This window comes from Notamacropus eugenii, chromosome 5, assembly GCF_028372415.1.
Source record: "Notamacropus eugenii isolate mMacEug1 chromosome 5, mMacEug1.pri_v2, whole genome shotgun sequence".
Taxonomy (NCBI): domain Eukaryota; kingdom Metazoa; phylum Chordata; class Mammalia; order Diprotodontia; family Macropodidae; genus Notamacropus; species Notamacropus eugenii.
Window position 1 is genome coordinate 409,037,422 of NC_092876.1, and position 21,859 is coordinate 409,059,280.

Genomic DNA, 21,859 nt, shown 5'->3' on the forward strand with positions numbered 1-21,859 from the left:
TGACTTCCTTCAAAACCCAGTTCAAATGCTACCTTTTGCAGGAGGCTTCTTCCAATCTCCCTCTTCCTCCCTTCTATTTCTTCTAACTTGGTGGCTTTCCAGTTTAGATAAATGGATAATTCAGGAATGGTTCCTACAGTAGTCATAGTGATTCTCTGAAATTGAAAATTGATATCCCACTTTATTTTGTATCATTTATTAATTATTGACTGAGAATTATATCAAATCAGTGTATGAACACTTATGGATTGTATTTAGACTTCATTGTCTATACAGTGATTATTCAGTGATAGAGTTTGTAAGAGTTTAGCTTCCCTATTCCTGTGGGGTACAAGCTGATCACAAAGATTCAAAATCTGTAAAATTTTGGAAGGGAAGAGAGGGAAAGGGAAGATGAGTTAACTTGACCATAGGATGTTTGGCCACCACAAGACTTTCCTGGGGATGTAAGTCAACTGTGTTTTTCCCTGCTGCCCTGGGTTTTAGAAATCTCCCCTCTGAGTCAAGTCAAGCAAAGCACAATTTTCATCTCTGTGTAACCAATCACAATCTTAGTCTAGTTTTCATCACTGTGCTACTTCTGGTTCCTTATATAACCAAATGCATAAAAGAACTGTTCTGTCAGATGGATCCATGATGACTAGGGAAATCTTGGATCCTTTTTATTGGCAATTGCTAGCCTTGGTAATAAATTGATTATGCTCAGATCTTTGTGCCTCAGCTTCTCTTTATTACATATTTTTATCACAATTCCCTATTTGTTAAAATATAATCAGTTTCCTATTTTATGATATTGTTTGGTATTTGTCATGTTTAGCACCTTGGGATTCTTTTTTTATTGCAAAAGCAGAAAGGCCCACACAAGATGCGAGGGATATTTTTACTTTCCTTTGTTTGTGAGTTACCAAACACATCAAGTGGCCAGTCTTCTAGTAAAGGACTTTTCCATATTTACTTAGGCTGGTCTTGCTAAAGAATACTCAATCCACTGCCAGAACTATACTGAGATCTTTTCTAATCTGGAAAGGAGAAGGAGCATTTTATAATACTTTAAAGTTTACAAAGTACTTTACAAATATGATATCATTTTATTCTCATACCAACCACGCAAAGTAGGTGCTATTGTGATCCTCATTTTATAGATGGGTAAACTGAGGCAGATGGAGCTTAAATGACTTGCCCAGGTTCACACAACTAGTAAGTTTCTGAGTCTGGATTCAAACTCAGGTTTTCGTGAGGTCCAGAGCTCTATTCACTGTGCCACCCAGCTATCTGACAGAACCTGTTGGAGCTTATACCTCATTAAGTTTGTCTCCATGCCATGATGAGGCATGAGAATATAATTTTGTGGAAGTATGGCACATAATTGGTTTTTAATAAATATTAACTGAATTGATTTCAGCTGAATGGCAATAGTGATCATATAGTCTAGAAAAATATTTAAAATCTGTTAATGTTTCATTGGCAGTCTCCAAGGAAGAAGTATCCTAGTGGTGTAACAGGAACATTCCAGTCAATATGGCAAACATACTCTTCTGCTGGAGACCATTACAGGCATCTAATTGGCAAAGTAAATAGAGCATTAGGTACAGAATAAGGAAGACCTAAATTCAAATTTAAATTCGGGCAGTGGCCATGTGAACATGGACAAGTCACTTAACCTATGCCTGCCTCAGTTTCCTCAACTGTGAAATTGGCATAGTAGTAGTACCTGCTTTCTAGAGCTGTGTGGACCAACTGAGATAATACTTCTAAAGTGTTTAGCACATTGCCTGTCACATCGTAAGCACTTAACAAATGCTTGTTTCCTTCTTTCCTTTAGGTTACCTCTCTTCTTAGATCCTTTGATGAATCCATGCTCAGTCATATGGTAGAGGCATTCTCTCTACCAGCCCAGATCAAAACTCACATATCTTTTTATCCTAGTCAATTCTTGCCTGTCTCTCTGTAGAACGGTTTTGGGAGTCTGATTTCTCTGTGGACGGAGAAAAGATTCTCAGAACCTAGCCACTTGGGAGATGTCATTTGAAACAGACAAGTATTACTGAGAGACTTTCCTGAGAGTCTATATGTGCATAGACACACAGATTTGGGATGAGAGAGGCTGAGAGGGAGATTTGATGAAAATTGATCTAGAGAGAAGTGAGGAAAAAAGAAACAGTACCCTGAAGAAATAATCTACCTGGCTATGGCTAGAGCAATTAGGATCCTCTGTGGACTGTGGTGCCTACATCTACCACCAAGGCCACTGGGGACAGCTGAGATCCAAGCTTATCTGATCAGTCATGAACTTCTCCCTCAGCAAAGATTAATGCGAGTGGTGAAGTGCTTTCCACTTATTCTTTCTCCCTTTCTGTCTGAGAGGGTGGTTAGCTCATCCATAGTTTTTCTGTCCTTTACATTTATTCATAACTTCTGATTTCATTAATATTCTAACCCTGGATTATTCTAGATAAAGTATGATTAATATTAACTTCTTCTTAAAAATTTATATATAGTCACAAAATAGAGAAACATGACTGTTTTTTGTATATGGACAAAAGTTAAATTTGTTAAGTTTTTAAAGGTTTAAAATTTAAATGAAATCTTGAGTCTGATATCGACAATGATAGTGGTTAGTTCATTTTAATTAATACTCCCAAACTGGTAAAATTGAGTCTGGGGTTTTTGCCTTTAAGCAAAAGCAAACCAGTCACCATTACCTTCTGGTAAAAGGATGAGCTAGTGGATTACATCTTGTTTCCCCCCTCCCCACACATTTATGTAGAGAAATATCTCTGTTAAGGCAGAGTTTCAGGCAGTGCCTGGAGATTGGGTCAGGCCCTGGGGGAGGAGAAAGGGAGTGTCTAAACCAGACTGGTAACACCCACATTCCAAGGGTGAGTTTTAGAGGAGGAAGTAAGCACCACTCCCTTTTACATTCAACCAAACAAACCTCAAAACCTAGATAATACACAGGCTGTATTTCCATCAGTCCTCCAGAGATGACCTATCCAATGCACTTTCAATGTTTTTGTAAGCCTATTAATATTTTATGTATATCTATGCAATAGTTCAACTCCTCATCTGTTAACCCTAGTTATTAATAAATAACTGGCCCACCTTATTTTCTAGGCGTGTCTATCTTAGATGAAGTCTTTTTTTTTAAAAAAAAAATAGATTTTATTGGGAATTTTTGCCTTTATGACACTTGTATTTCCTTCTGTATCCCTCTCTGTGTACCTTTATAGAGATCTATCCCTTATTTAAAACAAATTAATAGAAAGAAAAGGAGAAACAGTAGAAAAACAATTCAATAGAACTGATTAACACTAGATGAAATCTTTTATTACATTTCTTTTATGACAGTCATCCTTGGTAATATGATGCCTTGACTTGATGAGAATACCTTTGAAGACCGTACAATTGCATTTGTGTTGATGCTACAAAAAACAAGTATCTGTTATTTATTATTAGGACTCACAAGTATTTTGATGCCAGAAAGCAGGTACTACCTGCTAACTAGCTGACATACTTATTTGATTGTATCAGAAGATCTCCCCTTTTGTAAATAAAAAAACTCTTTGGGTATTTTTTTTTAAAGGGGCATGAGATAATAAATGTAAAGCACTTAGCACAGTGCTTAGCACATAGAAAGTAATATATAAATATTAGCTATTAAAATGGTATTTCCTTCTTCCTTTAAATGAGATCTATGATATCCAATTTTCCCTTTGATTTGATTATCTTTACATAAGCTAACCACTGAAGTGCTGAACCTATTTGATCTAAGAGATCTGATCTTGGACCCATGATCAACTAATCAATTAATCAGTAAACATTTGTTAAATACTTACTATGTGCCGGGTACTTTGCTAAGCACTGGGTAATCCTACCATAATATAGGATATCTTGAGGCTTGATTTTAATCTAACAGCATGGTGTAGGCAAGAGAAAAACATACTTGGAATCAGGAAATCTGATTTGGAATCTTGATTCTAACACATATTAACTGTTTCCCATGTACAAGCTATTTAACTGGTCTGAAATGCTGGTGGTGTAGTGGAAAGCACCCTGGACTTGAAATTTAGATCGGAGTTCTGATCTGACTGTGGGCCATCAAAATATGATGTGATTTGGGGTTACTGGCGACCCTGAAATGTCAGGGTACAGAGTGGCTGAATTCATGCACTCAATCCTTCTTCTAGTCAAAGTGTCAAGGTTTATTGTAAGGCCAATAGTGAATTTCTAGTGAATCTGAAATTTAATGGGGGTTAGATTGATACTTATATAGAAAAAAGGGACAGTGAGAAGATATGGATGGGATTAAGAAGTGGTAAATGGCCTGGAGTGGACAGGGGCAGTAGTGAAAGGAATAAAGTGGGCTGGGGTGGACCAAGAGCCTGTGAAGGGGTTGTCAAGTATCTAGGTGGGCTGGGGTGAGACAAGAACCTATGAAGGGGCTGTCAAGTATCTAGGTAGGCTGAGGTGGACCAAGAGCCTGGGAAGGGGCTGTCAAGTATCTAGGGGTGGGCCAGATGCTTAGGGCAAGCTGCCAGTGATCCAGGCTGCTGAACTATATGGGAAAATTCGGGAACTGGGATGCTTTCAAAGATATGGTCTTTTCTTTAGGGGTTCAGGTCCCATCACCCCTTCACTGTGTGACCATTACAAATTATTTAACCTCTTAAACCTCAGTTTTCTCATCTGTAAAATGGGGTTTAATGCTGGTTTATTGTGAATATCAAATGAAATAAAGTTAGCCAAGTACTTCGTAACCTTTTAGCACTATAGAGGTATGAATTACTATTATCCTAAAAATAGAGGCAGAACTTTCTGGAACATAGGCACATATTCTGAGAGTTTTCCATCCTTTTGTTCTGTTTTGGAAGACAGAATTTATTAGCTTCTAAAACCTCTGTAGGTGCTATCAAAAAGTATCTCATGGCTCTGGAAGTTTTACTGTTAGTAAGGTCATCATTGAAAAGCACAAATGTTTGATTTATCCCTTCTCTGATCCCCAGTGCTTCTTATTGTCTCCGTGACATTTTTTGGCCCTAGATTGCATTTGTCAGTTGTTTCATAAGTTGTTTCATATGTTGACTTTCCAATGAGACTACGAGTTCTTAGAATGGAGGAACCATTGCAGTGTGGTCTGCTGAACATGGAGTCCAGAGAACTGCTGTTTAGTCCTCATTGGTAAAATGGGACCTATAAGGATCAGTTGATCTTTACATATATGTGAATCATACGTGTGAAATACATATATGTGAAATCTGTTTGGGACACATATGAAACATGTGGGATCATATATATGAAAATACTTTGAAAATAGCAAATTATAAATCATTATGTAAAAGTTAGGTATTGGTATTACTTTACTATATACTTCTTTTGTATCTACCATTACAGCCCTTAGCCTAGAGCCTTAGCCTAGACACTCAAGAAATATGAATTGGCTTGAGTCTGATATGTTATGGGATTAGGAGGCAGAATGTACTTATGACCTCTGTGTGGTTCTACATCAAAATTGAAAATACTGAATTAGGGAAGGGCTGTGAGAAATTAGCTAGAGCAGATTCCTCACTGCTAAAGGAAGAAACTCCCAACTAGATAACTTAAACTCATGGTTACCAATAAACCTTTTCCTAAGGGTTGACCTATAACCAGTACTTAGGTTGCTTTTGTGAAATTCAAATTCTGGGTAATCAGAAAGTATGACATCAAGGCTGTCGCCAGGAGCTGCATAGAGTTTTGATCATAACACATATAAATTCTCCTTTTACTTCTGGGCAAGTCACTAGTAGAAAAAAATTGTCCTATATTGATTCATTGTGAAATGAGGCTAAAACAATTTATCTTTGCTATGGCATTAAAAATAGGGTAATTCCAGAGCATGATCTGATGTAATGCCTTGATTTCAGTCATGACAAATGTTATCGTAACAAGAATACTTTGGTTACCAATGTTTTTCATATTTTTAGAGCATCACGAAACAAGTCTGAGAAAAAGCGTCGTGACCAGTTCAATGTTCTCATCAAAGAACTTAGCTCCATGCTTCCAGGGAACACTCGAAAACTGGATAAGACTACAGTGCTTGAAAAAGTCATTGGATTTTTACAGAAACACAATGGTAAAAAAAAGAAATAACTGCTCTTCTCTATTCCTATTTAATTCCAACCCTTTCTGTAGTGTCTTCATGCTTAGAGACTTCCTAGTTTGTATTTCTCCATGCCTCAAGTTTATCCTTTTGAGAAGCTGTCTGGGTATTAAATAGGAATCATCTTTTCTTCATTCCATGTTACTCCTCCCTTATTAATAACCCCTTATTAGGCTAGATTAGAAGGTGGCACTGCCCTCCCAAATTGCCTTTATTATTTCGATCATTCACAGCAAGAGCATGTTAAATAAGGAATGTAGGGAACCCTGGGCAGCATAACCACTCAGACCAGTCAGGATATAGACACTGCCAGGGGGATTTCCCTTATCAAACTATACTTGGAGCACAGTTTTATTCTGACTTATAAAAATTTGGGAGCAGTTGCATTGATTTCTTACCAGATAGGACAGTGCCAATTTCTCTTCCCCTCCCTGTCCCTGTCCTTCATTCTGGTGTGTGGACATCCTTGTATCATTGTCACCTTCCTGGACCTCTGAACAACAACAAGTCCTGGTTTGAAAAGATGTTGTACTTTTGGTTGGTTCTTGAAGCTGCTGTCAAACAAAGCTCTTAAGAGGTCATTCAAATCCCTGTGTTAGCCTGTTCTCTTTTGCCTTTTACCAATCTCTTTTTCTCCTAGTATTAACTATCCCTTTCCCTTCTCCCACCTGCGGATTAAGAGAAAAAAATAGAGGAAAGAAAAAACGTAGGAAGAATGTTAACAAGAATGAGAAGCATAACCTCTTGAAAAAAAAACTGACTTCAAATATAATGAAAAGTCACAAATGTCAGAAGTATTGAGGAAATAATTATAGTTATTCTGTCATTATGGCGATGCTTCCCTTTCACTGAAATTTTGCCACAGACAAGATGATTTCATGAGAGAGGGCATGATTGGGACATCTGAAAGTTTCATTGTGCTTTTTATTCTTTTGCAATTTCTTTGATAATTATATATACCTATTAAAAATGTGACAGTAATGATACACCCTCTTTTTCAAAGCTGCCCAAGGGAGAGGAAGGAAGAATGTTAATATCTTCAGTTTAAAATGTCACTGAAGAACAACCTAGTAGGAGCGAAATAAAAGTATAGCAAGACTAGTTGAAAACACCCCATATTGGAACCAGAATATTTCCTAAATAAGCCCATTTTCTAAAAACAGAGATTTCCAATAAAAGTGAACATGTAGTAGTGGGTCATTTGGGCAAAAAATACTTTTTGCCCAAATTATTCAAATTTGCTCAGTGTCATTGAAAAAAAAAGACAGAACCCAAGCAGTATGACATATTGTAGAACTGCTGTTCTCCTGGGGAATCGTAGAATCTTAGAATGAAGCCAGAAGGAATTTATATTAATAAATCAGTCCATAAGAATCCTAATAAACAGTAATAGCTATGATATCCTCATTTCTCTTCATGAGGGGATGCCCTACTTATGATCAATTTATTAACCATCTACTTTGTACTGGGTACTGTATGAAATGCTGAGAATACCTAGAAAAGCAAAACAAGGAAACAAAAAAATAAAACCAGACCCTTCCCTTATTAGAGGAGCTCATAGTCTAATGGAGGACCTTAAAAAAAATACAACCCAGTTCTCATTTCTTGTTACATTATTTCTTAGAGTGAGTTGGAAAATCTGATCTCAACTAGCAGCAAGTTTGTGCACCATTAAATAAAAAATGAGAGTCTGGCCCGAATCTTAAACAGTATACAACTCCCTTCCTGCACCCCCAGATCTTGATTCAGGATTCCTTCATTTAGCCCAATGATTCTAGGCAAAAACTAGATTTTCCCAAGCATTACCCAGGGAAGATCCTCTATGTAGATGTGAAGTGAAATGGGTATTCATTGGTGTATTCTTGTTTATCTTCCTCTTCTGCCTTTCTGCTATAGGAAAGCCAGATAGCAAAGGTAAGTAAAGTTAACTGGGGTTCAGGTCATTACAATGAACATTTTCAGTACTTTGGCCAGCTCTTAGCATCCTCTTCTAAGGCAGTCCTGATCACTGGTTATTCCGTTTGTGGATGGGTGAGTGGAAGTGTGGGGCAGTTCGAAACAAGAATCTGGCCCCTTTCATTTGCTGAGAAATTAAAACTGTTTTGCGTCAACACCACTGATTGTATGAGCCTGAAGCCCTGAATTAAATGCAAATAAGGGAAGCACAATTGGGTGTTCTTATCTCATTCAGTGGAAATGTTACATTCCACTGGGCCATATTTCCCAGTTGTTTATCACCCTTCTGTGTGCTCAGTACTGACTGATTTAATTTAATTTAATTTCCCCAAACACCGAAATCCCAATCCACATATTCCAGGAGTATTTCTGCTTTAGTCTAAACAAACAGAAATAAAGGACTGTGAAAAGGGGAGAATTATTTCAGTTTAAGGGTAACATTTACACTTCCTGGTGCATGCTCTTATGTTTCTGTCCTATTTTCTGATCTGTTTGCTTGCACCACTGCAAAGATGGCACCTGTCACCCCTGGTTAAGATACACTGTAATATGTGGATGTTGTGATCAGGGAGCCAGACTCTCTGGGACACAACTGGAAACGATATAAACCTGATTGATCAAATGTCTTATGCTGATTGTTGACTTAAGTGCCTTCAAATATAAATTTCTCATAGGCTTTTTATCTGATAGATTTGACCCCTCCCCCTCCTTTTTTGTTTACACCTGTAATCTCAAAGCCCTTTGGTTTTATTGGTGGAGATCCATGCCCCACCCTACCGCAGGTCAGAGTTTGCAAGCCAAATGAAACCCATAAAATGGGGGAACGAGGGAGAGACAAAGGCCAAAGGACACTTTTAAAGACCTGGTCTTCCAAGGCTATCCCCACTCTTGTGGTAAGGGACAGAGTGGGCTCTATGTAAGCCTAACTGGGCATTCTCAAAAGGTCACTCTGGGTTATACAGGGAAATATGCAATCAGATGAAATGGTTTGTATGTTGATGTATATCATTTTTTTAATTGCCTAGAGATAGCTTATCTACCCTTAAAAAAAGTTATGTATTAATTGGGCCCTATGTTCCAAAGAATATATTACAAAAGGATGTTGAAACACCTCACTGAATGAAATGGCAACTATCAGTATTATTATATTATATTAGAAAGTAACTAGTCATACCAAATGATTTAAATGTTATTAACTTGAAGGAAACTTGTGTTTTCTTTTTCTACCCCATTGATAAATATAACCCTTCTTCTAAAGAAAATTTGGGCCAGAAGAGAGAGTTCAGTCTTCCTACTGGAGAACATCTTCTACCATGAAAAATACAATTCACAGATTTATCAGAGAAATCACATATGTTGAGTGGTTGGGGTTTTTTTGGCCACAAGCTGAGAGCTTTTCCATTCAATAAAAAGATATTTCAACAAAAATCAGTGGATTTTTTTCCCCAAAAAATCTTGGATAGTAAGCTATCTCAAGTATAAATTTTCCAAGAGTTGGAAAAATTGAAAGACATGGGTAAAGGTCAGAGAAATGGAAGGTCTCCACTATTTCTAATCACCTTACTGTCAGTACTTGAATTAACTCCCTGTAAGATTCACAAATACAAAGTTTCTTCACTTTGCAGGTTTTCATCTCAAGGGCAAATTAATCCTGGCTGTTATACAGTGTTCTGCACACAATGAGCACTCAGTATAGGTTGTTAATTGACTCTTTTTACATAGTTTTCTTCCCTGGGTTTATTTCTCTGCTGTGGTCATTAAAGACTATTGCGGTTTTGTACTGCTTTAAAAATAAAGAAGAAAACATTTTTTTTGTTTTATATTAATTGTAACTTATTTATTCAGTTCTCAAAGAAGAGACCAGAGAATTTGAGGAACATATTGCTTAATAGTATGTATGTATGTATGTATATATATATATACATATACATATATACGTATATGTATATGTATATGTATATATGTATGTGTAAGTAGAGGATATATAAGTTGAGTTGACCTAAGCAAGTTCCTTAACACCTGTGAACCTCAGTTTCCTGATCTGTAAAATGGATATAAGGATACCTGGTAGTTTCTACCTTACAAGGCTATTATAGGGCTTCAGATAAGAGAATACCTAGTCCATAGTCCATATGTATATGAAAAACATTTGAGTCTTCTTTTTTTTCCCCACCTAGAGTTAACTGCTTAGCCACTGGTTGCTTTGCCTGATTTGAGCAAAAAGTTTTTTTCTCTTTTCCAGGGTAAAATCATATATAGCACATTCGTAAGTCTTTCCTTTTGACTCTTCCAAAAGCAACAGCACAACTTAAGCCACTGGGGGAACGTGGCTTAGCTGCATAGAAATGGTAGATGTAATAATAGCATTATATGCATGTGTAGGGAAGGGGCAATTCCTTTCCTTTACAGCACTGAAGGTACATTGTAGGCACTTAATAAATGCTTCTTGAATTGAAATTCCCTCTCCTAATCAAAGATGCTCAGATTAGCCAGGATGTTGTTGGGTGCCCTGAAGTTGGCTCTTTCAAGTTCTAGACCAGAGGCTGTCCTGTTTGGCAGTCTGGTGAAGCCCAATGACCTCTTCTCAGAATAATGTTTTTTAAAGGCATAAAATACATAGGATTACAAAGGAAACCAATTCTATTAAAAACAATTATAATTATTTTTAAATGGTCAACTTCTGGGTTCCCCATCTTAAGAACCCTTGTCTGTTCTCAACAAGATAATCTGATTATTTCCTATTATCAACTGTAATAAGAAATCTGCCATTTCGTGGGAGGCATGTGGTCTTCTTAAATCACTTACAGTTATATCAAATCACATGACAGTTGCTTATGCTTCATTTATTAACAGTACTTTTTGCACCCACTAATGAAAAGTAACAACACATTTGTATTTGTTTAGAAGTTTCAGCACAAACAGAACTCTGTGACATTCAGCAAGACTGGAAGCCTTCATTTCTCAGTAATGAAGAATTCACCCAGCTGATGTTAGAGGTAAAAAAATACATTTTAAAATTTGTCTTAAGGGTTTCAAAAGAAAATGTGCCTTATTGACTCTGGATGTGACTCGTTGGCCCAAATAATAATTTGTCCACAATCCTTCAAGAGAAGGTCCTGTGAGAAATATCCTGTCTTGTGATTCCTTGTTCCCATTTGTGCTGTGGGTACAGTACTTGGTGGTATAATGAAGCAAATCTGTACAGTGAGATCCAAAGCTATGTTTAGTAGTAAATCAGAATACCGTAGATTGCTATTTCTGGGGGGTAAGTGCCTGGCTTTCTCACTCTGCACTAGAGACGTGATGACTTGCTAGCCAAAGGGCAAATAATACAGGAGGGGAAAAATTACATACATGCTTTGCTTTCATTTGACATAGACTTTCCTTTTCCCTGAATGCAAGGATTAATTCGAACCCCATTTTATAAAATTATGTGCTTAGGAGGAACACATTTTGAAAAGAAAGATGTACTTTCAAATTCTGCTTTTGTGAAAGTTTCCATTGAATTAAAACTATTTATAAAGAGGGCAGTGAGGTAGAATGGAAAGAGGGCTGGATTTTGAGTCAAGGCGAACAAGTTCAAATACCCACCAAGGTACTTAATACCTTTATAACCCAAAGCAAATCACTTTCCCTCTGTGGACCTGAGTTTCTTCATCAGGAAAACGAGGGATTTAAGCTGAATGTTCTCTAGGGTCCTTTCCATCTCTGAGTTTTTGATCCGGAGTATTTTTGAAAAACAGTGTGGCATTGAGGCTTGAGAGTTGGCCTGAGTAAGTTCTTTAACACCTCTGAGTCTCAGTTTCCTGATCTGTAAAATGGAGATAAGGATACCTGGTAGTTCCTACCTTACAAGGTTGTTACAAGACTCAGATGAGATAATAGATATAAAGCACTAAGAAAAATTTAAAGGGCTATGTGTCAGTTATGATTTATAATTTTGTTAATTTTTTCTTATAAAATTGTAATCCAAATTTTATGATTCAAAATGACTCATGGACATTGGAGAACTATCTTAAGGAAATCATGTGTACATCTAATACTATATTTGTATCTGTGCGCGCGCACACACACACACACACACACACACACCCCTTTATCTTCTCCATGATATATGGAAGGTTTCCATTGTCTTACTTTTTCCTCCCAAGTCAATGGTTCAAACAGTTATGGGGGCAAGAGAGCTATTTTTCTGAAAATATTAATGGACTAGTGAAAACAATGATAACTCTAATTTATAAAGTACTTCAAGACTAACAAAGCACTTACCCCAAAAAGACCCACTGAGGCAGATAATATACATTATTTACATTATTATTAATTCCTGTTTTTATAGATGAGGAAACCCAATCTCTGGGGTTAACGGATTTACACAAGATCGTACAGTTATATGCCATAGTTAAGACTTTGTTAAGTTAGGTGTTCTAACTCTAGAACCAATGCTCTAACCACTGTACCATGCTTCCTTTATTCTGTGATCTGGTATACATGAGGGTAGAGTTTCTGCATAGAACAATCATAATCTGACCACTGATTGAAGAAAGCTGAAATTAATGCACAGAGCAAGGTTTTCCCATTTTTCCCATTTACTGAGAAATGGAAAAGTTAATCTCTTTTCCCATAGAAGAGATGGCAAGAAAAGCATCCTTCTGTATATTTTTGTGGCATGCAGAGCGAGAAGAATTGGGTTGGGTAAGTTTAACATAAAGAAGATAAAATAGAAACTTTATCTCAAGGATAAGTAGCAAACTATTTGGAGAGTTTCTTCTTTGGGCATATCTGTTCATGTCTTCACACACATATACATACATAGTACTGATGTAACCCTCATTTTGCATTAATTAGATATACAGAAAAAAATGAAAGTATTTGAATAATTAAATGCCATAATGACTATGTCCAAATATTATGGAATATACAAGTATTAATGATCATTTGCATAAAAATGCTTAAATCTACATACAAAATATATGTAAAGAGCCTACAAAACTTACTTTTCCAGTAACGCATTTTTAACAAGTTAAATATAGAGCTGTTTGTAAAATATGATGCTTGGATAGATATATCATTATACTGCTTTACATAAATAACTTTCTATTTTCTTTCTTATGTAAATATAGCTAAAACAGAACTATAGCTGCAGGCCTTATTTATGAACTGAAAGCATAGTCTCATTTATTCAATCAATTTCAGAGGCGTTTAAAAACATCTGAAGAAACATGAGCTTGCACAGTCAAAATTAGATAACGTTACTTGGAAATTATTTGAACTGGAGACTAGGGTTGAAATGCAGGTAGGTAGGATAGCTAGAATAAGGTGGTTGCAGATATACGTAGATGTCCTGCATTCATCACGTATTGAAAAAAATGTTTGCACAATTTCCTGCTCACCCTGTAAAATGAACAATCTACCCATTGTATTAAGGGAGGATACCCTTAGACTGTGTCTGCATGGGATGACTGAATTAGAATTGAAAAACAACCTACTCTGTTTATTCGGGTCATTTTGTTCCGAATTTAATTTTTTTGTGACATAAGAATGCCACAAATCAACATTTCCGGCTCAGAGCTTCTAGCTCTATTGAGTCTCCCATCCATGAAAGCTCTCAATATGCCTTACTAGGGGTGTCTGTCACTTAGCTGTAAACAGGGAGTACTTTCCACCTCTGAATGTCATTTTATGTTTTGCTTGTATACTCTGTCAGTGTTCTAGAAAGGTATGTAATAAGACAGGAGCATGAGACGCAGTGTGGTATGGTGGGGAGGGAACTGGCCCTTTGAGACAGGTGGTAGCTGGGGTTCAAGTCCTCTGATCCAAACTATAATACTTTTGCTGTTCTCAGTCATGTCTGACTTTTCATGACCCCATTTGGGGCTTTCTTCGCAAAGATGCTGGAGTGGTTTGCCATTTCTTTCTCCAGCTTATTTTGTACAGGTAAGGAAACTGAGGCAAACAAGGTGAAGTGACTTGCCCAGGGTCATACAGCTAGTATGTGTCTGAGTTCACATTTGAATTCAGGTCTTCCTGACTCCAGACCTGGTGTTGTATCCACTGTACCACCTAGCTGCCCCAAGTTGTAATCCTAGGCAAACCATTTAAATTCTCAAATACCCCTAGGCAACACTCTAAGAAAGCAGAAAAGATACGGATCTACACTGGTAGAGAGTTTTCTTACCCAGAGTTTCCTATACTAAAGAAGTCACTCCAAGTAAACATTAGGGGGAAGAAAGGGGTGGCGGCAGTGGGGGGAGTAAGGGTAGTATCACCTAACTTTACTAACCCACTGACCCTCCACCTGAAAAAAATTAGCTATATACATCCTAAAATAGATACTCTTCCTTCTTCCTTCCCTTCATTAAGGTCCATAAGTGGAGTTTTAGACAAATCATCAGAAGGACCCTAAGATCCCAAAGCTTAGAAAAACGAAAACCACTTTACTCTGAGAAAAAGCAAGAGGGAAAGTAGCTTTGCCCAGCAAGGTGAACCTGGAAAGTAAGAATCTCAGGCCATTTTTGATGAATCGAAGGCAGAACAAAGTAGGTCAGGCTTCCTGTTTACTGTAAATGAAAGAGTGCATGAGGTTCTGAATTTTAATCAGGAGAGGTATAAATTCTGGCTTTTTTAGGCTAGAGTTTGTTTGGGGATCACATAGGGACAGAAAAAGAAGGAGGTGGTAGTTTCCCTTTGTATTTTGTGGTAGATGTAAGATCTGAAGCCATTAGTATTTCTACTGTAACCAATTTTAGAGCGCTGATCAAAGTCGTCTTCACAATAATAGGGGCACAATCACTTGACAATTATATTCTATTAAATTACCTTTAAATTATGCTGATGGGGCTTTTAAAACTAAAGCAGGCATTCGGAGGCTGTTAGTGAAAGTTTGCTAGAAATTGCTGTTGAACTGATGGAAGTTTCTATCCATTTTATAAATACCTCCAGCCTATTAACACCCACTTGCTCTGAAATAAAGAATTCAAGGGGAATGTGGACGCACTGTCCTAGGAGATGAAAAGCTTCCCCTCTTTTTGTCCCCCCCAGACTGCCCTGAGCAAGGTTTCCGTTGACATCAGCAGGAGTATACCTGCCTGCCAAGGGGCCTGAAAAATGCCCTTTAAAGCCAATATCAGAATAAGAGCTGAGAGATGAACAGGGTCATAGCCTTGTTACCAGCACGTCCCTCTTTGATAACAATGATCTATCTATATGAAAGGATGAAGTATTATAAGAAATGAAACTTCATCAATATACAGGCAACCTTGATTTATTCCTCAGAAATCTTAACCTTTAGTCAAATAATGTGAGGATATAAAGAAAATCAGTAAAATAAATCTGGTATTAATTTTCTGATGAGCTGAGGAAAAATACTCAACTCCAGAGAGAGAATTGATGAATTCTGAGTGCAGATTGAAGGGTAGATCTTTAGTTTCCTTGTCTTTTTTTATTTTTTTGCAACATGGCTGACATGAATATATGATTTCATATTGGGTATGGGAGAGAGAGAATTTTGAACTTAAATTTTTTTAAAAATGTATGTTAAAAATGACTTTTTAAAAAATACTCTTTAAAAATTTTTGGATGAGCCAGAATCTCCTTAGATGTAAATAATGGTACCTTTCAATGAGGTACATACTTTTTTAGCTCTTTCCCATTACTTACTGGAGTCCTTTTTGCAGTTTACTGCTTCAGGTCATCTCTGTGACTTGAAGGAGTTAGGGCCACTCCTGAAGTACACAACTTACTTTTAAAGAGTAAAGGGAACTATTAATTGAATGCTACGTATATGTTTTTCAATAACTTGCCTTCTTGGGATTCTACGAACACATTTGATTTCTTCCCCCAAAGCATAGATAAACAGGCTTCAAATTCGGAGCAGATATTTCAGAAACAGTTATTTTTTTTAGTGATAGATTTATTCCAGAAATAATCTTAGTTTGAACATAATTGTTCTCAAATTTATTTTCTGATGAGTTGCTTTTATTTTTTTTTTTTAATCTCTTACCCTTGAATCTAGAAATAATCCACAAACTAGATGGTACAGCCAATGGAGCCGTAGGCCTGCATCCAGGAAGACCTGATTTCAAATCCAGTTTCAGACACTTAATAACTGTGTGACCCTGGGCAAGTCACTTAACTATTGTTTGCCTTGATTTCCTTGTCTGTAAAATGGGTAACTAATCATACTGACCTCTGGAGGTGGTTGTGAGGATCAAGTGAGATAATAATTATAAAAAGTTTAGCATATTGCCTGGCACATAGTAGGTGCTATATAAATGTTAGTTTTTATTATAATTAAGCACCTACTAAATGCCAGGCACCAGAATACAAAGACAAAAATGAAATAATCCCTCCCTTCAAAGAACTCATTAGTTGCTCGGTATAAATATAATGTCTATCCAAAGTTGCTATAATTCTACTTAGAGATCTTAGCTTCTGAATGTCTTATAAAAATATAATAATAAACAAGTTTTTTTAAAAATCTCATAAAGAAAATATAAAAGTTAAACATTTATGTCTTAATGAAAAATATTAATTGTTTTGGGGACAATACGATTTAGATATTTTGAAATGTTGATATATATAAAAGAATTCAATTTTACTGAACCATTAGAAATTGAAGCCAGGGCCAGATGTCTTTGAAAAGGTAATTTATTCCAGATTGGCATTAAATACTTATATTTGGTCATTGTTGATATTTCAACAGTTTGGTTGTTCTTTAGTGCTTGAATCTTCCATCACCTTTTCTCTAGTAGGGAATGAAGGTTTAACTATGCCTTAAAGCTATTAGACATCACTCAAACACATTAGCGCACGGTAAGTCTTCATCAGAGGGTGTTAAGTTTTACTTTACTCAGTCAAGTTTTACTTTTGAATCATACGTACTCATCGAAATGAATGAAGATATTTACATTTTTGCAATAGCAACCATTGTGCTTTTGAAACAGTTCAATACTGTTTTGAAAAAAATGTGATTGCTTAATTTCTGTAACTATGAATATGTAGTCTTTTTTGCTAAGTCTCTTTTTGCTTTTGAAAACTCTTCCTTCCATTTTAAAAACTCACTTTGATGTTAGAAAGAAGGGCTGTGATCTTATTTGTGGAAATGTTCTGGGGGAGTTTAAAACAAAAACTCTATCCGTTAGGTAAAATAGGGTTCTTTGCCTTTATCATCCACAAAAGCATATGCTCAAGCAGTTTCCCTTCTTCTGTTTTCTGCAGGCATTAGATGGCTTCATTATCGCAGTGACAACAGATGGAAACATCATCTATGTATCTGATAGTATCACGCCACTCCTTGGACATTTACCGGTAAGCTACTCATTTACTGTCCTTTACCTATGCATAGGTACCTATGTATAGAATAGGACCAACCTTACTTTCTTGAGTATAACTCAGACTTTATTCCCCATTTTTTAGTCACTAAAAACCAGACAGAACAGAATACAAGACAATCTTCTTGGCCTTTTGTGCAGATTATTCCTAGCACCACAGCTTTGCTTCTCAAAAGGGTAGATTTTGGCTGACTGTTAAATAGATGCTAAAGGAACTGATTGTTATCTCCAATGGCAGCCAGAAATTCCACAGACTTATTCCTTATTCTACATGATCTTGTTCTCCTCCTGACTGATTTAACAGATCTGTCCACCGATAAGGGGAAGGGAAAGGAAAAGAAATAAACATTTATTTAGCACCTTTTCTGTGCCAGGCACTATGCCAACTGTATCATCATCATGATCATAATGATGATGATGATAAGTGCATGGTCCTGTGTTAAATGCTTTACAACTATTATTTCATTTGATCCTCAAAGCAACCCAATGAGGTAAATGCTATCCACATTTTACAGTTGAGGAAACTGAGGCAAACAGAGCTTTAAATGTCTTGCCCAGGGTCACACAGCTAAAACTGAATTTGAACTCAAGTCTTCAGGAATCCAGGCCCAGCTGTCTATCTTCAATGCCACCAGATGCCCACATGGGTGGGATTCTCTTCAGATTTGATGGGTATCTGTCATAACAAGTAATTCCTCTCTCTGGGACTATTTCAGTAGGCCACTGAGCTGAGGAAAGAAGCATCTGCACATAATAGTAGAACTGAACCAAGCTCAGATTTGATGGAATTGATTTATACTATAAATCCACAGAACAGGGAACTTAGAAATACGGGAATCTGGAATCCCCATACATCTTCATTTAGCCATGAAATAGCTGGGGATAGAAAAAGGGTTCTTAACCTGGATTGCATGAACTTGTTTTTTCTGTTTAAAATATATATTTTTATTAATTAATTTATTTTTAGTTTTCAACATTCACTTCCACAAGATTTTGAGTTACAAATTCTCTCTCCATCTTCTCCTCCACATATTCCAAGACTGCATGCATTCTGATTACCTCTTCTCCCAATCTGCCCTCCCTTCTACCACAACCCCCAACTTCTCTTATCCCCTTTCCCTTCTATTTTCTTGTAGGGCAAGATAGGTTTCTATGCCCCATTGCCTATATATTTTATTTCTCAAATACATGAAAAACAATTTTTAAAAAATTTTATATAATTTATTTTCCATTTTCAACATTCACTTCCATAAGATTTTGAATTTCAAATTTTCTCCCTATTTCTCCCCTCCCCTCACCTCAGGACAGTGTGTACCCCAACCACCCCTTTCTCCAACCTGCCCTCCCTGCGTATCACTTCCCCTTCTCCCATCCCCTTCCTCTCTATTTTCCTGTAGGGCAAGATAGGTGCTTATACTCCATTGCCTGTACAACTTATTTCTCGTTTACATGCAAAAACAGTTTTTAACATTTGTGTTTAAAGCTTCCACATTCTCTCTCATTTCTCTTCCAAATTTTTCCTCTAACTCTCTTACTTGAGTTTCAAAATCCTTTTTGAGCTCTTCCATGGCCTGAGACCATTTCATATTTTTCTTTGAGGCTTTGGATGCAGGAGTCTTGACCTTGTAGTCTTCCTCTGGTTGTATGCTTTGATCTTTCCTGTAAGAAAATACCTTTTCACCAAGAAAGTAACCTTCTGTAGTCTTATTTTTTCCCCCTTTTGGTCATTTTGCCAGCCAATTATTTGACCTCTGAGCTCCTTGTTAAGTCGACAGTGCACTGCCCTAAGTTTCAGGAACTTTGTGCAGCTACATTCAGAGATATCTCCAGGGATCTGTAGATTCTCAGCTCCTCCAAAATGACACAATCAAAGGAGAGGTATTTACATCTCTCCTGGACTGCACTCTGGTCTGTGAGTAACCACAAGCACTTTTTTCTGCCCTGGATCTATGAGTGGGATTCCCTCTCCACAGCCACCACCAGCTCTTCCTTGCCCCAGGACCACCATCCAGGACTGCAACCTAGATCACCTGCTCAATTTCCCCTCTGTCTGTAGGCCAAGAGCTTCAGAAGCAGTCAGCTACTGCAGCAGTGGCTGCCACCACCCTGGGGCTGAGACTGGAGTTGTGGCCAGACCACGTTCCTTTCTCACCCAGGTGAGAGAGCTTTCCCACTCACCTTTGAAGCTGTCTTTGGTGTTTGTGGGTTGAGAAGTCTGGAAACTGTGGCACTGTGATTCAGTGCCCTGAGGCCTGCTCCAGTTCCATCTGTTCCAGCATGGGCCCATGCTGGACTGTACTCTGCTCCGAGCCTGGTGCGATAGACTCCTGTCAGCCTTCCAGATTGTCTTGAGCTGGAAATCTGTTTCACTCTGTCATTTTGTGGCTTCTGCTGCTCTAGAATTTGTTCAGTCATCTTTTACAGGTATTTTGAAAGGTTTTAGTAGAGAACTTAGGCAGATCCCTGCTTATACTCCATCATCTTCAAAAAACAATTTTTGACATTTGTTTTTAAAATTTTCAATTTCAAATTCTCCTCCTTCCTCTCTCCTCACCCACCCTCACTGAGAAGGCAAACAGTTTGATATAGGTTATACATGTGTAGTCACACAAAATATTTCCATAATGATCATGTTGTAAAAGACTATATTTTCCTCCATACTATCTCACTCCCCCCCACTTATTCTATTCTCTCTTTTGACTTTGTCCCTCTTCAAAAGTGTTTGCTTCTGATTACCCCCTCCCCAAATCTGCCTTCCCTTCTGTCATACCCCTTCTCTTATCCCTTTACCCCCTACTTTCCTGTAGGATAAGATAGATTTCCATACCCAATTGAGTATGTATGTTATTCCCTCCTTAAGTCAAATCCAGTGAGAGTAAGTTTCACTCATTCCCTCTTCCCTTCCCCCTCTTCCCTTCTACTATAAAAGCTTTTTCTTGCCTCTTTTAAGTGAGATAATTTACCTCATTCCATCTTTCCCTTTCTCCCTCTCCTAGTATATTCCTTTTTTAGATATTATCCTTTCATATTTGACTCACCCTGTGCCCTCTTTCTATATATATTTCTTCCAACTATCCTAATACTAAGAAAGGTCTTATAAGTTACAAATGTAATATTTCCATATAGGAATATATACAGTTCAACTTTAATACGTCCCTTATGATTTCTCTTTTCTCTTTACCTTTTCATGCTTCTCTTGAATCTTGTATTTGAAAGTTAAATTTTCTATTTAGCTCTGGCATTTTCATCAAGAATACTTGAAAGTCCTCTATTTCATTGAATGTCCATTTTTCTCCTATTATATGCAGTTTTGCTGGGTAGGTGATTCTTGGTTTTAATCCTAGCTCCTTTCACCTCCAGAATATCATAATCCAAGCTCTCTGATACTTTAATGTAAAAGCTGCTAAATCTTGTGTTATCCTATCCTGTGGAAACACAATTCTTGAATTGTTTCTTTTTGGATGCTTGCAATATTTTTTCCTTGACCTGGGAGTTCTGAAATTTGGCTACAATATTCCTAGGAGTTTTCCTTTTGGGATCTCTTTCATGAGGTGATTGGTGGACTCCCTTAATTTCTATTTTACCCTCTGGTTCTAGAATATCAGGGCAGTTTTCCTTGATAATTTCTTGAAAAATGATGTCCAAGTTCCTTTTTTTGATCGTGGCTTTCAGGTAGTCCAACAATTTTTTAATTATATTTCCTGGATCTATTTTTCTATATCAGTTGTTTTTCTAATGAGATATTTCACATTGTTTTCTATTTTTTTCATTCTTTTGGTTTTGTTTTATAATTTCTTGATTTCTCATAAAGTCATTAACTTCCATTTGCTCCACTCTAATTTTGAAGGAATTATTTTCTTCAGTAAACTTTTGGATCTCCTTTTCCATTTGGTCGATTCTGCTTTTTAAGGCATTCTTCTCCTCATTGGCTTTTTGTACCTCTTTTGCCATTTGGCTTGGTCTATTTTTAAAGATGTTATTTTCTTCAGCATTTTTTTTTGGGTCTCCTTTAGCAAGCAGTTGACTCATTTTTCATGATTTTCTTGCATCACTTTTATTTCTCTTTCCAATTGTTCCTCCACTCTCTCACTTGATTTTCAAAATCCTTTTTTGAGTTCTTCCATAGCCTGCAACCAATTCATATTTTTCTTGGAGGCTTTGGATATAGGTGCTTTGACTTTCTTGTGTTTTTCTGGTGCATGTTTTGATCTTCTTTGTCACCACAATAAGATTCCATAGTCTGAGTTTTTCTCACTGTTTCCTCATTTTCCTAGCTAATTACTTGACTTTTTAGCTCTTTGTTAAGGTAGGTCTCTGCTTCCAGCATGGAGAGTATATTGTCTCAAGCTTCAAGGGTTTTGCGCAGCTATTTTTAGAGATATTTCTAGGGACTGTAAATTTTCAGTTCTTCCAAGGTTGTATGATGAAAGGAGAA

The 21,859-nt window shown here is 37.0% G+C and overlaps 1 protein-coding gene across 8 annotated transcripts in view; it reads left to right on the forward strand.

The window, feature by feature from the left end:
• NPAS2 (neuronal PAS domain protein 2) overlaps positions 1–21,859 on the forward strand; it is a 244,707-nt gene that overhangs the window by 149,163 nt on the left and 73,685 nt on the right. For 7 of the 8 annotated variants that reach the window (XM_072614681.1, XM_072614675.1, XM_072614680.1 and 4 more), the window contains 3 exons: positions 5,964–6,112; positions 11,000–11,091; positions 17,312–17,401. In XM_072614681.1, coding sequence (XP_072470782.1) covers positions 5,964–6,112; positions 11,000–11,091; positions 17,312–17,401 — 331 coding nt within the window. The remainder of the gene's footprint in view (positions 1–5,963; positions 6,113–10,999; positions 11,092–17,311; positions 17,402–21,859) is intronic. The other variant, XM_072614678.1, reaches the window with a different exon arrangement.